Below are 16897 nucleotides of genomic sequence, written 5' to 3'. Positions count from 1 at the left end.
TTCAAGGCCATCTTCTTCAAGGCCACGAAGCTCCTCCAGAAAAGGGCTTATCATAGTTTCATGCTTGACCTCCTTCTCAGGAACGAAGCCACCCCAAAGAGGAGATTTATGGCGATCTCACTCCCAGAAGCTCTACTTTTAGTCAGATAAGGGAGGGTTCAGGCAAAGCCTCTTCCTGCCTCTGTTAACTCTCAGCTGTCTTTGGCTCAAAATAACCGTTAGGCCGCTGTGATATAATGGGGATCCCTTCACTTGCAAAGAAGGATAATATTTTGAAGTATTATCCAGCTTTTCTCCACTTTTCCTGTTAAACGCTCACCCTTTCCTCCTTCATTCTTCCAAGTAGTTATTCCACATTTACGGCCTCAGAGAAAGGGCAGTGCTCTCTAAACACAGAAGGAAAAAGTCAGCTTCCAAAGTCAGGGCCCTGTGGGGAACGGGGAGGATTCCGGCAAACAGGGTGCAGGTCCACTCTTCTCTCCCAAGACAGGAAGGCTGAGGGCAGAAAGAGGAGGGGAGTGTGTGCTGAACCCTCACCCCAACACCGGGCTCAACCCAAAAGGTGGGAGGACAGAATCAGAAATCCCAGATATGGGGCGCCTGGCTGGCTCAGTCGGTCAAGCATCTGCCTTGGGCTCAGGTTGTGATCTCAGGGTCCTGGGATCGAGCCCTGCATCTGGCTCTCTGCTCAGAGAGTATCAGGGGAGGCTCGAGGGAGTCTGCTGGAGATTTTCCTTCTCCCTCTGCCCCTCCCCTTGGTCTCTCTCTCTCTGTCTCTCAAATAAATAAACAAAAAGAAAAGGAGCTCATCTTTTGGTCCAGAATCTCCGTGATTCTAATTCATGGACCAACATGGCTAGACCACAGCACAGAGGTAGTTGGTCAAACACTATTCTAGATATTGCTGTGGATTCTAGATGTCTGTAGATGTTTTTTTCCAGGTTTTATTTATTTGAAAGAGAGCGAGAGACAGAGCATGGGGGGTGGGGGACAGAGGCAGAGGGAGAAGCAGGCCCCCCCGCTGAGCAGAGGCTCGATCCCGGGACCCTGGGATCATGATCTGAGCGGAAGGCAGAAGCTTCACCGACTGAGCCCCCCGGGCACCTAAGTCTGTGGACTTTGAGGAAAGCAGACAGCTCTGCACACAGGAGGTAGGCTCATCCCATCAGAGGGAGGCCTGACCAGGAAGGCTGGCCTCCCCATGCGCTGCTCTGGCCATGGCCGGCAGCCTTCCGTCTGAAACAACAATCTTGCTCTGGTCCCCAGTCTGCCGCCCTTCCCTGCAGATCTGGGACCTGCTAAGCCTTGCCAGTTGCACAAGCCGATTCCTTAAAATAAATCTCTCTCTCTCAATACATGTACGTATTTATTTACATGTACACATACACCCTGTGGGTTCTATTTCTCTGGAGAGCCCTAATACAACCTATAAATATTCATGTGCCATATTCACCCCCCCCGCCCCCCCCCAAGAACTCCCCGGGGAAAAAAAAAAAAAGGCTTAATATTATGATGCGCGCAAACACTTACTTTGTGGCTGTTGCTCGTTCTTCCTCAGTCCGCCCAGAAGGCAGGGGTGATAAATTATTATCAACATTAGCTGCACTGACTTCCTGCCCTGATGCGGCGGGACCCCGGCCACCAGCGCAATCCTGGTCTCAGAGCCTGCAGCCTGGCTTTAAATCATGTCAGCGCAGCTACAAGGAGACGTCTTGTTCACTAGCTCCTGACCAGGAGATAGTATTATATTAGAATTTTAAAAGAAACCTCACATACATGGTAAAAAAACAAACAAACAAACAAAAAAAAACAAAATTCAAACTACAGAAGGAAAGGTCTCTTAGAGGAGCTCAGAAAATGGGGCGGCAGGGAGAAGGACACCTGCCTTTTCTTTTCGGTCTTTTTTTTTTTTTTTTTTTTTTTTTGCTTTGGTTGGTCTCTGCCCCCAGTTGCTGACACAGCACTCTTGAAACCCTCGTCATCTCCCGGGGAGTACAAGTAGCTTTCCTTCTACTGGGCCGGCTCTGGGTGGGCTCGCTCCTGCTGGGGGCTGAGCCATGATTGCGAGCTTGGAGTTGGCAGCTCACCCCTCCTTGCCCCCCAGTCTCTCGAAAAGGGACAAGGTCTGGAAATAGACTTAGTGATCCATTGGGTGTGGGTGATGAAGCCCCCATCAAAATCCCAGCAGTGTGGGGTCTGGGCAGTTTCTAGCTGGGTGACACACACCCCCGTCCCCCAGGGCAGGACATCCCCTACATTTTTTCACTGGTCATTGGCGTCCATTCCTTATGATACCCTTTAATGAAATGGTGAGCCTGCGTGTTTCTCTGAGGTCTGTGCGCTGCTCCAGCAGATTAATCCAGCCCGAGGAAGGGGGCGGTGGGATCCTCCAACCTGCTCTATCACACAGCAACTGCGGGTAGCCTAGGGCACCCACCCACTTGCGATGGTTTCTGGAAGGGGGGCAGTCGGGTGGGCCTGGGCCCTTAGCCTGTGGGAGCTGACGCTGTCCCCAGATAGATCACGTCAGATTTACCTTGATCCTGGGGAAATCCTGGAATCAGCCATTTCCCCAGGAGTCCTCCTTCGTTTTTGAGCAGAATGGCTTTCAAAAGGCAAGAGCTGGCTATTGTTAACCCCATTGACCCCACTGAACTGTGTCCCCCCAAAAGATATGTTTAAACCCTCACACCCCGCCCTGGACTTCTGAATGTGACCTTAGGTGGAGACAGGGTCTCCAGAACTTATATTTAATTAGTTTAGTTTAATTGAATCAGTTAGGGCGTCCTAATTTAATCAGGACGAGGTCATAGGGGAGTAGAGGGTCCTAATCCGACAATCTGAGCCCTTAAACAGGGCCCGGCGAACACACAAGGGACCATGTCACATCAACTCATCCCTCCGGAGCATCTGAGCGTGTGGCCAAGCGGGGTCCACGGGGGTGCGTTCAAGATCTAATCCAAAACTGCCGACTTCCAGCTTCCTCCCTCTCCGCATTTTCCGGTTCTTTCTCCAGGAATGAAAATGCCAGCTTTCTGCACGTGGACGCCGCCGAGCAAGCATCGTTCAAGTCTCCCCTCCCACCGCCTTTCATGTCCAAGTCAGAGTCTCCCAAAGAGCCTGAACAGCGGCAGAAGCTCTTCATGGGAGGTCTGAGCTTTGAAACAACCGATGAGGGTGTGAGGAGCCCCAGCCCCAGGAGCACTGGGGAGCACTTACGGACTGGGTGGCTATGAGAGATCCAAACACCAAGTGCTCCAGAGGCTCTGCGCTTGTGACATATGTCCCTGCGGAGGAGGTGGAGGCAGCCATGAACGCATCCACACAGGGTGGACGGAAGATTGTGGAACCAAACAGGGCTGTGTCGAGAGAAGCTTCTCAAAGACCTGGTGCCCACTTAGCTGTGAGAAAGATTTTTGTGGGTGGCATTAAAGAAGTCACTGACGAACGTCATCTAAGAGATGATTTCGAACTGTGGGAACATCGAAGTGACTGAGATCATGACTGACCGAGGCAGTGGCAAAAAGAGGGGTTTTGCTTTTGTAACATTGGATGACCATGACTCTGTCGACAAGACTGTCATTCAGAAATCCCATCCTGTGCATGGCCACGGCTGTGAAGTCAGGAAAGTGCTCTCTAAGCAGGAGATGGCTCGTGCTTCATCCGGCCAAAGAGGTCGAAGTGGTTCTGGAAACTTTGGTGGTGGTCGTGGAGGTGGTTTTGGTGGGAATGACAACTTTGGTCGCGGAGGAAACTTCAGTGATCGAGGTGGCTTTGGTGGCAGTCGAGGTGGTGGTGGATATGGTGGCAATGGGGATGGCTATAACGGATTTGGTAATGATGGAAGCAACTTTGGAGGTGGCGGAAGCTATAATGATTTTGGCAACTACAACAATGAATCCTCAAATTTTGGACCCACGAAAGGAGGCAATTTTGGAGGCAGAAGCTCTGGCCCTTAAGGTGGTGGAGGCCAATACTTCGCCAAACCACGAAACCAACATGGCTATGGTAGTTCCAGCAGCAGCAGGAGCTACGGCAGTGGCAGAAGGTTTTAATTACTGCCAGGAACAAAGCTTAGCAGGAGAGGAGAGCCAGAGAAGTGACAGGGAGGCTACAGGTTACAACAGATTTGTGAACTCAGCCAAGTACAGTGGTGGCCAGGCCTAGCTGCTACAAAGAAGACATGTTTTAGACACTACTCATGTGTATGGGCAAAAAAAAAGTCGAGGACTGTATTTGTGACGAATTGTGGAACAGGTTATTTTAGTTTCTATTCTTTGGAAAGTGTAAAGCATTCCAACAAAGGGCTTTAATGTAGATTTTTTTTTTTTTGCACCCATGCTGTTGATGGCTAAATGTAATAGTCTGATCATGACGCTGAATAAATGTCTTTTTAAAAAATGTACTGTGTGAAGTTAGTCTACTCTGAAGCCATCTCGGTACATTACCCCAACAGTGTGGAGTTAGAATTCCTTCAGGGTGATGCCAGGTTCCAATGGAAATTTATTTGCAACCTGCTTGGGCACAGAACCCATTGTCTCCGCAAATCTTGGTGTACTTGAACTGACAGTTAATGTGTTGTGACCTGGAGTTCCCCATTAAAAGGTCACCCAAGCAAAGTCCTGGAGTTGATTTGGTTATTAATATGATTGTTGGCACATCCTATGCAATATATCTAAATTGAATTATGGTATCAGATAAAATTACAGATGGGATTAAAGCTTGTGTATCATCCATTATCATGTAATCAATAAACGATTTAATATTCCCTTGAAAAAAAAAAAAAAGAATGAAAATGTCAGCTCCCGCTATCTGGATCGCCCCCCACCCCCCTCCCGCGGACGCCCCCGTCTCTGCCCCTCCCCATGCCGAGACCACCCCGCTCCCTGCCCTGATCCACTGGGTCAGCCCCGCCTCCACTGCCTCCAGCGCGGAGCCCGGCGCCCGGTCGGCCCTTCTCACCCCCTTGGGCTCCCACAGCCGCCCATGTGGGATCGGGCTGCTCGTTTTCAAACTTGGCACGAAGAGCGCAGTGTGTATCTTCTGCCTTTTCCACTGGACATCCTGTGTGCGAGACCCGTCCCAACGCGTGTCACGAGCCCACGCCCTGGCGCCGGGGGGCTGCGTCCGTTATGGGACCCCGGGCGCTGGCGGGCTTCGGCCAGGACCTTCCGGCACCGGCGCCCCCGGACGAGTGTTTCTAGAGCTGGTCTGTACGGGTGGATTCGCGCGTCCTGTAGGTGGGCATCCCCCGCCCTTTACTAGGTGACCCCAAAACGTTCCCCAGAGGGGCCCGCTGGTTCTCTCCTGGGTCCCCTGCAGCGGAGTGTGGGTGGACGTCCCGCTGCCGCCCCCCCCCCCCCCCCCCCCCCCCCCCCCTCGGCAACCCCAGAGGCACGTGACCGTCGACGCGGCCCGCGCAGTGGCTGGTTTCGCAGTCTGCACCCGTGGGGCCGAGCTCTGGCTCCCGCTGTCTCGGCCCCTGTTCCCGCCGCATCCAAGGGAGCGCCCCTGGCCCTGGGGGGCCCACACTGCTAGCTGCCCACCCCGAATCCATCCTTCCTTCTTCCCTGGTTCCTGCGTCCTAACAGAGGTGAGGGCCGCACGGCCATCTTCCGAGTCTCCTGTGACTCAGGACCTGGCGACGAACCGTAAGCGGTGCTGATGTGTGGCATTTCCAAGTATGGGTCTCGAAACACCGGCCTCGGGCTCTTGCCAGCGGGGAGTCCCACAGGGCCTCCAGCTTGCTTCAGCCACACAGATAATGACGCTGATCTGCAGGGAGCAGCGGGACGGAAGAGCTGGAGGTCCCAGGTGACCTCGTGGACCAGGGCCCCCTACCGCTCTGGACTGTTACCAGGGAAACGCACTTGGCCCCGGGACCAGTGCACCACTGGGTTTCTTGGCTGTAAAGCGGCCTCATCACCCCAATATATTCCACCGACAGATGCCCTGTGCCCACTCCCAAGGGGCTGTGGGAGGGCTCGGGGACAGAGTCTCCCGTCACACCCTGTCCACACTAAGTGAAGCCTTGAAGGCCTGCACCCACCTCCTTCACGTGTGGATGTTTCTAGAACTCGCAAAGTCTTTAATTCTGTCCCCCCTTGGAATGTTCCCAAGATGATTATGGGAGGAAAAAGTTGGGGGGCTGCTTGTCTGTGGCTTTTCTCCCCTCCCCAGCCCCTCCTTGCCAGTCTCCAGTGAAGAGACAGGCTTCTCGCATACACGACATGCATGTTACATGTAAGTACACAAGTCGCACAACGTGGTCCTGTCAGAACTGTGCCCCTTTCTGATTTTGTTCCAGAGAGTTGGGCAGCGTTCTCCAGACCGTCCTTCATGTCCGGAAAAATGTAGGGCATGGTGACGGATGGTGGCTAGCTGGAACCCAGGAGACGATGAGGTAAGACTTGTTCATGTCCCCAGCTTTTAAAAATGGCATAAGACGACGTCCTAGCAATGGCGACCGCGTGCCGCCAACCACAGTTTGTTCAGACCAGTTTTAGGCACTTGAAGTAAAAAAGAGCAAGGTTAATGTTGTCCTAGGTCGGTAGAGGGACAGACGGGGCTTAGAGAGTGTCTCTCCGCCTGAGAGCGCAGCCCTGAGCGTGGGCACCGAGGCCGGGCTGACCTGGCCAGAGCTGGTCCCGGGCCTTCATCTCTCGAAGTTTCTCCGCGGAGGCTTGCCAAGACCCATGCGAGTATGAAACGCTGAGGTGTGTGCCATCGCGTCTATGCTGGCACTAATCGAGTAACTGGGGGGCAGAGTGACGCACCCCCCAGTCACAGAAGACACCCCAGGGCGGCCCGGCCCTTCAGAGCCATACCTGGCGTCCTCACTGCCCGCCCTGAGCTGGGAGCTGCAGGGGCCGCGGGTCACGGGGTGTCATCCTGCGGACTCCTGGCTGTCCCTGTTCGTGCGGGGACACCGGGGCCTTCTGTGGCTTCACACTCGGGCTTGTTCTTTCTTGTTCACTCTGGTGAGTAGGAGGACGCCAGGTTTGTAATGGTGGCTTTTTTCTTTTCCCCTGGCCAGCAGTCTAGTCTTTACCCCATGTCTTACCGCTGCAGCGTGTCTGTGGGTCGGGTCGGTCAGTGCCCTACTGATGCAATCTGCAAGCTTTACTCAACCTTACGGACCAATAATCTTGGGGCGCCTGAGTGGCTCAGTCGTTAAGCCTCTGCCTTCAGCTCAGGTCATGATCTCAGGGTCCTGGGATCGAGCCCCGCATTAAGCCCCGCATCGAGCTCCCTGCTCAGTGGGGAGTCTGCTTTTCTCTCTGCCCCTCCTCCTGGCTTTGCTCTCTCCCTCTCTCACTCTCTCATAATAAATAAAATCTTCAAAAAAAAATAAAAAAGGAACCAATACTCTCCCCCAACAATCAAATTTTTACTCAAACTCTTTATACAATAATTTACTCTTTTATTACAAGTTTGTTTTTTCTGATTAAGTAATATACACTTGTTTTAGAAAATATGGAAATACAGAAACGTATAAAGAAGAAAATTAGAATCTTCCATAATTCCACCGCCAACTGCGGCTAAAATTGCTCTGTTCTACTCTCGAAACATTGAGCCTCAGCTCACGGGAACTTCTCAGACCCAGCCAGAGGCCGTCTTTCTTCAAAGGCTTCATGTCTTTCCCACAGAATAGAAAACAGGAATGAACAACATAGAAAAAACATACTCAAGCAGAATGAGGTTTTTTTACAAAGTAGTTTCCTATAAAATCTCCATTTCTGCAAATGCCTAGCAGTCAAGAGACTTGAATGCAGACTCTTGAGCATTTATTAAAATAAGAGTAGAGAGGGCAGGGGGCTCATCTCCAGATGCCCCCCCGACTTCTCGTGCTGTGGGGGGCAGGGTGGCCACCTTTCCTGCGAACTGGAGGTTTTTCGGTCTTAGGGGCTGCAGCAAGGCGGCGAGGGAGCCCTTGGGAAGGGATCTGGCGTGAGGAGAAAAGGAGGCAGAGTCAGCCTCCCCGCCACTGCGGAAAGGCACCGAGCGCAAGGGGCCATGGTCACTCAGCAGAGGGGAGAGACCACGCTACGGAAGATGGACAGGAAGCAGGGGCCAGATCCAGCTGGGGACCGGTCAGTGAGAGCCCCTCCACGCCCCCATCCCTGCCCCACTACCCCTCACCTCTTTCCGGGGGATCTCACCCAAACGGGAGTCTGTGTTCCTTCTGGGGACGTCATCCCCTCGGCTGTCGGTCCTGCCACACAAACGGAGGGATGAGGATGGGGAGCTGCCCCCCACCCCACTCCCCAATCTGTCTCGGGAAGAAGAACAAACGAGACGGACCTGGGGGTCCCGCGGGAGGACACCCAGCGGACTCGCTAGGGAGGTACACTAGGAGGTCACAGTCCTAGATTCTGAGCTCTCAGCTGCGGGGTAAAGAGCGGAAAACTAGGAGGACATGAAGACACAGAGGTGGCAGTCACAGGTGAGGAAACGGACACTGGAAGGGAAGAGACCAGAGAGAGGCGGGAGCCCCGAGGGACAGAGGAAGAGAGAAGACCGTGGGTCCACTGCTCCCCGCGCTTCCTTCCCCAGGAAGGAAAAACGGACGCCTCTCCGTGGCTCCGTGGTCCACACCTGGCCCGCTCCTCCCTGCCTGAGCCGGGCTGCCCATGGGCCACCCCCCCGCCCCATCCTGCACTGCCCTCCAGGCTGGTACCTGCTGTGTTCCTGCCTCTTCAGGTAGAGCAGCAGGTCCTCAGCCGGCAGCGCCCCCCAGCCCCGAGCCTGGTACAGTCGCAAGAGCTGAGACACGTCCATGAGCTGCCCCGCGGGAGCCAGCCCGTCTCCACCTGAGAGGCGCAGCGGGAACCCAGAAGGGCCTTCAGTCCCAGGTACTGGCTCCGCACCGAGACGTCCCCTGTCTATGTCCCGGGAAGCCACGGCCCGAGTACCAGTGTCTGGGGAGCTGCCGCTGGGACCGCTGCTCTGGGACTGGCTTGAAGGAAGCTCATGCGCCCGGAAAAGACTGGACGCCATGGCCAGGGGCACTTTGGTTTTATGAACGGGGGGTGGGAGGTGTGGCACGCGCGGGGCTTCCTCCCAGGATGGGACAGCCAGCGGACCTAGCAAGAAGGATGAGATGCGACAATCAGGAAAACGGGGCAAGGGACAAGGAGATGTCCCCCCCCCCCCCCCGGCCCTCACGAGGCTCTATGACCTTTGCCAACCCCCAAAGGTCCACAGTCAGATCCCGCCTTCCCCAACCCCGGCCCCAGCCTTCTCCGGAGTCGGCCCTCACCAGACTTCGGGGGCAACAGATCCACAGAGGGGGCCTCGCTGTTCTGGGGGACCGTGTCCAGCAGCTGTGGGGACAACACAGTAAGGTTCCCTGAGAACCAATAAAGAAAGACACCTGGGTCTGGGAGGGAGGCAGAGGCTGGGGAAAGTTCCAGAAGGGGGTTATGAGACAGAAATCAGAGGAACTGGGACAGAAGCACCAGTCCTGAAAGGGGGGGCAGCTCCAGGAGGAGAAAATGGAGAAGGGGACAAGGAGGTGAGGTGGGACGGGCAGGGGCCCTCTCTCACCTGCTGCAAAAAATGCTTGAGGCCCTCAAGCTGGGAGGGGGGCGGCAGCCCCTGCTTGAGGAAGCTGTCGCCGTCGGACCCGGGATCTTCCTCAGGGAATGGCCGCTCTGGCCTGTGGTCAGGGTGGAAGGTCCCGGCTGGAAAGGGAAACAGCCTCATGTGTGTTGTAGGGGAAGGGAGTCCGCTACAAAGGAACCCCAAATGCCCAGAGAAAAAGGCCTATTAGATACAGCAGGGGCATCCCAGCTGGGAGAAGGGGAGGGTCGGAGTTTGCAGCCGCTGGAGAGAGGCCCAGCTGGGTTCCGAGAAGCGTGGCGGGGAGGGGAAGGCTGTGCCACAGGGACTCTGAGCCAAGAAACCCCACCACAAGCTCCCCGAAGGCCAGAAGCTGATGTTCAGAACAGCTTGAAATTAAGGGACATGCTCTGGCGCGGAGGAGAACTCGCCCTCATTCTTTTTAATTGTGACTACTTATTTCTATATTTAAAGTCGTGATGTCACCCATCCCTCATTCTTCACTGGACCCGGGCTGTCGGGCCTGCACCCCAGAGCGCTTCTGTCCACCCAAGTGGACGCTGGTGAGCCAGGAAACGCCACCGCACCCAAGGAACAGTGACCGACCCATTGGGGCACCTCTCCTTGAGCTGGACCTGAGACACAGAGACACCGATGTCTCTACCGTTGTCTGGAGTACCGGCTGCGACCAGTGTCACAGCCAGTCAAACAGCGGAGGAGAGAAAAGCAAGAACCCGGCAGAGAGCATGATCCACTGAGGAAGGAGCTGCGCGGGGAGAGGCAGCAGCTGCGCGGGAAGAGGCAGCGTCAAGGGCCCACGCGGCCCCAAATTGGCTCTGGAGGGCACCCGGTCCCAGCTCCGCTTCCCATCAAGCCCAGAGGCGTCAGACTGCCACGAGCTCTCGCTCCCTCTATCCCGGCTCCTTGCACCTCCTGGTCTCAGAGACGGCTGGGGGCTGGGAGGCTGCTGGAGCCCCACACAGAGAGGAGGTAAGAGGCTGCCCGTGAGGGACGCGGGTCCCCACTTACCCGAGGATGAGGTGAGCTTTGGCTCCAGGGGCTGGAAGGAGTGCTGGCTCTGGAAGGAGGGGCCCAGCAGGAGGCTGAGGTCCGCGGAGGGGCCGCAGAGGACAGGCGGCGGCCCTCCGAGCGACTCCTCCCCAGCTTCCCGGCTCTGCTGCAGCGCGGGCTTCAGGGCCACGGCCACGGGAGGCAGAGGCCACAGCCTCTGCTCCCCCTTCTCCGGCTCCTGAGGCCCAGGGCTGGAGGGGCTGGTGGCGGGGACCTGGGCACAGAGGAAGGAAGGCGGCTCACGCCCTATGCACATGGACCCGAGACTGGGTACAGGCGCCTTGATTCCAAGCTAGAGATGACACGTGAGCAGAAAGCCCCTCGGAGGGGATCTGATAACAACCACCACCTCCCATCCCATTTTCCAATGCTTATTTTCAACCTCTCAGTTCCTGCTCCAGAAGCTGTACAGGTAAGACAGGCGGGCACGGAGACGTGTGCGAATGATAACTACATCAGCTCTGTGCGTGGAAGCAGGATGGAAAGGACGACTTTGATGCCACGAATGCACACTTGGGTCAAGTGAGAAGTCCCACTGCCACGCACGGGAGGCCACCGCGGGGGCCGGGCGAGCACGAGGCATGAGCCGCTTCCGAGCAGAGCGCCAGAGCCAGTGGGCAGGGGAGGACGGAGAGCACGTCCCTCCGCACGCCTTTACAAACTGTTTGATTTCCCTTTTTTCACGTGCACATTATTATCTCTTCCAAACGAGATTTTAGCTTAAACTAAAAACTGACGAATTACGGCCAGGAAGTGGGAGATGTCACCAGAACAAGGTGGGGGTGAGACTCCTCTGGGGCTAGGGGAGGAGAGCTGGGCCCCCCCGGCCGGGGCCACCCTGGGGGAGCCGTGACCACGGCGAAAAGACTTTCTTCCTCTTCAAGGAAGCACACAAGGGTTGCCCCCCAATGTGGTTCTAGGACCGACCTCAGGACCAGCCGAGTCCGAGGGGCGATGCCTACCGGGGGGTTCGCAGGCAGGGTGGGGGCGCTGAGCAGCTGGTTCGCCTCCTCCCAGTGGGCCTGCAGCATGGCCTGGAGCCTCTCCACCAGCTCGGCCCGCTGCTCCTCCAGCTGCTGGCGGCCGCTCTGCAGGTCGCGCACCCGGGCCTGCTCCCGGGCCAGCCTGGGGGAGAGACGACAGAGGGGATGGGCGGCCTCAGAGCAAGCGGGCACTCGAGACTCGGAGAGGTGCCCGGGCCGCTGCAGACGCGGACAGGCCCACGGAGGGGGCAGCTCTCCGCCCTGCCTGGTTCGGGCTCCGCGAGTGGGAAAGGGCAGCCGCGGGGACCGGACCTGAGCTCGTAGTCCTGCAGCACCTGCCGCTGCCGCTCCTCCCGCTCCGCCGCCTCCCCCTTGAACTGGGCCAGCTGAGAGGACAGTTCCTGCTGGTGCTGCGCGCTCAGGTCCCGCAGCTGCTTCCTGGGAGGGCGAGGGGGGGGATGGAGAGCTGAGCCTGGAGGCCAAGGTCATCAAAGGGGAAAGGGCCAGAAGCGGTGCCTGTGAGGGCGAGAACGCCAGCCAGCCTGGTTGAGGCCCGGCGGGGTTCAGGAATGAGGGCCAGAGCGGGCGTCTCAGAACGGGGTCCCCGGAGGCAGACCCTGAGGTGAGGGTGTGTGGGACAGTGGCTCACTGAAGAAGTGTTTCCAGAAAACGCTAGTCGGGGAGAGGGGAAGCGGGAAGTAGGCCTGGGAGGGGCAGGGGGAGGCCCAGCACTGTCCCCATCCAGGCAGGGGAGCACCCGGGAGGGCCCAGCACCTGTGGTGCTCCCGCAGGGAGGCGGCCTGCCGGAGGCTGCTCTCCTGGGCCTGCGCCAGCCGCTCCGTCACCTGCTGCTCCAGCCGCACGGCCAGCTCAGACTCCAGCTGCAGCCGCTGGCTCTCATAGCGCGCCTGGGGGCGAGAAGAGGTGAGCTGAGGGCTCCCCGGGCTGGGGCTGAGGAGGGAGGAGGGAGGCAGACAGAAGGGCCAGGGCCCCCGGCCCCACGCCAGAGGGAGGAAGAACAGGGAGGAGGGAAGGGAGGCTCCCAGGCGGGACTCCGGGCTTCATGCGTGCGAAAGGACAGGTGACACCGGACAAAAGAAGTATCTGTGTAGCCTAAAGCAGGGGCAGGTCAAAGGAGCCCATCTTTACGACGGGCAGTGAAGGTCCCTGTCCCCTCCGCCTAATGCATGGTTGGGCCGCGTATGCATGGTCGGGCCGCGTCTCAGGCTCCTTCCTCTCCTTCCTCACAGTCCTTCTGCGTCTCTCCAAAACCCGACTGCCCCACACGGAACCGGACTTCCGAATCCCACAGTGATGATTCCTCGTCTCTGTCTCATGGGGTCCTGCCTGCCGCACTGGCCACCCGCGTCCCTCACCCCTGCCCCACCGCCAGCCCCGCAACCCCGCGCCCTCTGCTCCCCCCTCCAAGTGCCCAATGGGGGCGGATGCTTTCTCCAGCTCTGTCCTCAGTCCTCTCCCCAACCACCTCCTAACATTCCGGGTCCCAGAGGCTTTCACGTTTGTTAGTAAACATGGGGCACTCGGGCTATGTTTTTTCTTACCATTTATACCTTTCTAAATCTGTCTCTTGCGCTGGACTTTTACGCCCACACACCCAGAAGCCCCCTGAATAAGGGTTCTTGGCTCACCTCAAACAAAACAGCTCCAACACTGAGCTCATCTGGTGTTTTATACTCGAACCTTCTCCTCCTACGCGACTTCTTGCCTTGGTTCACGGCACCGCTCTCCATGGGGACACCCGCACTATAGGTCAGCCCTGACTCTCCTGCTTCTGTCCACCTTCCAAAGGGCCCTTCCGTTCTACCTCCTGAACATCTCCTGATTCTAGTCCCCCGCTCACGACTAGGGCCATTCACTACTAGGTCACGCCTACTTGATCTTCTGGCCTCTCTTCTACCCCGCACCCTCTCTCACGTTGCCCCAAGAGATCCTCCACTTTGTGCCCTAGCGAAAATTCTAGAATACAAATGTGCTCAATTTTTCCCCTTGTTTGAAACAGTCCAAAGGCCACCGCTGCCTGAAGAATGGAGTCTGGCTGCCCAAAACGGCTTGCATGGCAACCCCACTCGGTCCGCTCTCCTGCCATGCGAAACCCTTCACGATTCTACCAATGTAGTTTTTTTTTTTTTAATTTTGTAAAAATTGTGGTAGAAAAAAGCACGTAATATAAAATTTACCTTCTTAACCACTTCTAAGCGTACAGGTGGGTAGTGTTAACTGTATTCACAGGACTGTGAAGATCTCCAGGAATTTTCATCTTATAAAATGAAAACTGTATGCGCTGTTCCCCATTTCCTCCCACTCCAGCCCCGGTCTAACTTCTGCGTCCCGATACTGACTGCTCTAGACAGCTCACTGCCTGCATTCTCCTGGTGAAAAACTTAAAGAGCTACTCCCTCAGAGCCGCCGATGGCCCTTAAGTAATCTGCTCTACAGAACGGGCGTCCAAGGATTACGTACAATGACGCTCACAGCAGTACTACTTTCATAGTGAAAAAATTGGTGTCCATGTACATTTCTCATCGAAAGGAAAATGCTTAAGAAAACTTATAATACCCCCATTCACTGTGACATTACACAACTCTTCAAAGTCACGATGTCCATCTTTCTGCACGTACTGCGCGTATGGGATGTGGAAAGATGTCTCTATTAAGAGGTAACAGTGACAGGTTGCAGCAAATGCATGTTTTTTTAAAGCGGCAACCCACAGGGCGCCTGGGTGGCTTGGTCAGTTAAGTGTCCGACTCTTGGTTTCGGCTCAGGTCATGATCTCCGGGTCCTGGGACTGAGCCCCTCACCTGGCTCCTCGGAGGGAGTCTGCCTGGGATTCTCTCTCCCTCTGCCCCTCCCACCACCCCCAGCTCCTTCTCTCTCTCTCCCTCAAATAAATAAATACATCTTAAAAAAAAAAAAGGCAGCAACGCACAAACTCAAATGAAAAGATCCTGAAAGGACACATACAAAGGGGTGTGGTAAGAAAGGCAATCAGGGGCGCCTGAGTGGCTCAGTGGGTTAAGCAACTGCCTTTGGCTCAGGTCATGATCCCGGAGTTCCGGGATCAAGTCCCACATCGGGCTCCCTGCTCCACGGAGAGTCTGCTTCTCCATCTGACTTTCTCCCCTCTCATGTTCTCTCTCATTATCTCTCAAATAAATAAATAAAAATCTTTAGAGAAAAAAAGAAAGGTAACCAAGAGTTTCTATATCTGTACTATTCAAACTTGCCTGACAGATAACTTTTATATCATAAAAGTATTTTTAAAATTTCTTTGGGAACCTCCCAGCCATGTTGATATTGGCTCCCTTCTTTGTCCATGATATTTACCTCCAATAAATTCACTTTGGCTGAAGTATGCATGTTATAATTTCTAAAGTAACCCCTAAACAGACAGAAACTTTAAAACCAGCTGACAAAAGAAGGAAAAAGAGAAAAAAGTAATGAATCTCAAAGGTGACAAGAAAGGAGAGAAGAATAAACATTAAGTAAGACAAAATGAAATCTAAAGTTAAAACATAGACCCAACCATAAATAAATAAACCGAATGTAAAAGAATTTGATGCTCCAATTAAGAGACAAATATATAAAGGCTGAAGTAAAGATTACAAAACTATTGGCCAGGCAAGCTCTACTTTAAGGAAAAAGCTTAAAAAATATTTTTGAAAAGGCTGGTGTAAGTCTAGTATCATCGTATTATGAGGCAAAAACTGATTCTAAGGTAAAAGGCCTGTAGAGATAAAGAGAGTTACCTCATATGGATAAAACATCCAATTTACCAGAAAAGATGTAGAATTTTAAAACTTATATGTGCTTAACAACGACCTTAAAGGGGCGCCTGGGTGGCTCAGTGGGGTAAAGCATTTGCCTTTGGCTCAGGTCATGATCTCAGGGTCCTGGGATCGAGCCCCGCATCGGACTCTCTGCTCAGCAGGGAGCCTACTTCTCCCTCTCTCTCTGCCTGCCTCTCTGCCTACTTGTGATCTCTGTCTGTCAAATAAATTTTAAAAACTTAAAAAAAAAACAAAAACAAACAGAAAAACACAATGGTCTTAAAATGTATAAAGCAAAAATTGACAGCCTACAGGAGAAATAGGAAAATCCACATTCAGTAAGGTGTTAACAGAAAACAAAAATCAATAAGGAAACAATGATTTAAATAGCGCTATTAAACTCAACACACATACAAATAGACACATACATAACACTTCACCAACAACTGTAAGATACACATTTTTAAGCACACATGAGACACTTAGAATAATGGACCATAGATTAGAACAAAAAATATGTATAAAAAATTTCAAAGAATTTAAGTAACAAAAATGATATATTCTCTCGCATCTGCAAGAAACTCTCCAGTGATGGGGGCAGGGGAAGGGAGAGAGGGGGATGGGGAGGTGCAGCCAAACGGAGGAATGTTGCGAAATGTCAACAGGTGAATGCAAGCGTCATTCATTATACTATTCATGCAACATTTTGTTAAGATAGAAATATTCCAACACACAAAGTTGTGTGGGATACACTTAAGCAATTTTTTTTAAAAGACCATACTCTCTAATCACAAAGTTAAGCTATAAATCAATAATAAAAACATAAGTAAAGGGGCGCCTGGGTGGCTCAGTGGGTTATGATCCCAGGATCCTGAGATCGAGTCCTGCATCGGGCTCCCTGCGCATGGGGGAGTCTGTTTCTCTCTCTGCCCCACCCCCCACGTGTGTGTATATGCTCTCTCTCTCTCTCTCTCAAATAAATAAATAAAACCTTTAAAAAAATAATAATAAGTAGGGGGCGCCTGGCTGACTCAGTCAGTAGAGCATGCAACTCTTGGACCTCAGGGTTGTGAGTTGGAGCCCCACATTAGGTGTGGAGATTACTTAAAAATAAAATCTTAGGGGCGCCTGGGTGGCTCAGTGGGTTAAGCCTCTGCCTTCAGCCCAGGTCATGATCTCAGGATCCTGGGATCGAGCCCTGCATCAGGCTCTCTGCTTAATGGGGAGCCTGCTTCCCCCCCACCCCCCCGCCTGCCTCTCTGCCTACTTGTGATCTCTCTCTCTCTCTGTCAAATAAATAAATAAAATCTTAAAAAATAAATAAATAAGGGGCGCCTGGGTGGCTCAGTGGGTTAAGCCTCTGCCTTCAGCTCAGGTCATGATCTAGGGATCCTGGGATCGAGCCCCGCATCAGGCTCTCTGCTCGGCGGGAAGCCTGCTTCCCCCTCTCTCTCTGCCTGCCTCTCTGCCTACTTTTGATCTCTCTCTCTG

At 54.1% G+C, this 16897-nt stretch overlaps 1 protein-coding gene and 1 pseudogene across 7 annotated transcripts in view; one reads left to right on the top strand and one right to left on the bottom strand.

The window, feature by feature from the left end:
• The first annotated feature begins 3092 nt into the window (after positions 1 to 3092).
• On the top strand, positions 3093 to 4167 carry LOC111161051 (annotated as a pseudogene).
• Positions 4168 to 7467: 3300 nt separating this feature from the next.
• The window catches only part of LOC111161177 (centrobin, centriole duplication and spindle assembly protein), a 20622-nt gene continuing 11192 nt past the window's right edge, over positions 7468 to 16897 (bottom strand). For 3 of the 7 annotated variants that reach the window (XM_022524723.1, XM_022524728.1, XM_022524724.1), the window contains 9 exons: positions 12393 to 12526; positions 11931 to 12056; positions 11598 to 11760; positions 10594 to 10849; positions 9550 to 9686; positions 9263 to 9326; positions 8681 to 9086; positions 8143 to 8215; positions 7468 to 7945 (listed from right to left, as the gene is read on the bottom strand). In XM_022524723.1, the coding sequence (XP_022380431.1) occupies positions 7820 to 7945; positions 8143 to 8215; positions 8681 to 9086; positions 9263 to 9326; positions 9550 to 9686; positions 10594 to 10849; positions 11598 to 11760; positions 11931 to 12056; positions 12393 to 12526 (1485 nt within the window). In that variant the 3' untranslated portion in view covers positions 7468 to 7819. Of the gene's footprint in view, positions 7946 to 8142; positions 8216 to 8327; positions 8340 to 8617; positions 9087 to 9262; positions 9327 to 9549; positions 9687 to 9826; positions 9845 to 10593; positions 10850 to 11597; positions 11761 to 11930; positions 12057 to 12392; positions 12527 to 16897 lie in introns of all 7 variants that reach the window. The other 4 variants (XM_022524725.1, XM_022524730.1, XM_022524726.1 and 1 more) reach the window with 4 other exon arrangements.

The sequence above is a fragment of the Enhydra lutris genome, unplaced genomic scaffold (genome assembly GCF_002288905.1).
Source record: "Enhydra lutris kenyoni isolate GAN:26980312 unplaced genomic scaffold, ASM228890v2 scaffoldscaffold82, whole genome shotgun sequence".
Classification (NCBI taxonomy): domain Eukaryota; kingdom Metazoa; phylum Chordata; class Mammalia; order Carnivora; family Mustelidae; genus Enhydra; species Enhydra lutris.
The sequence above is the reverse complement of the archived record's forward strand: the minus strand, read 5'-3'. Positions and strand labels throughout refer to the sequence as shown.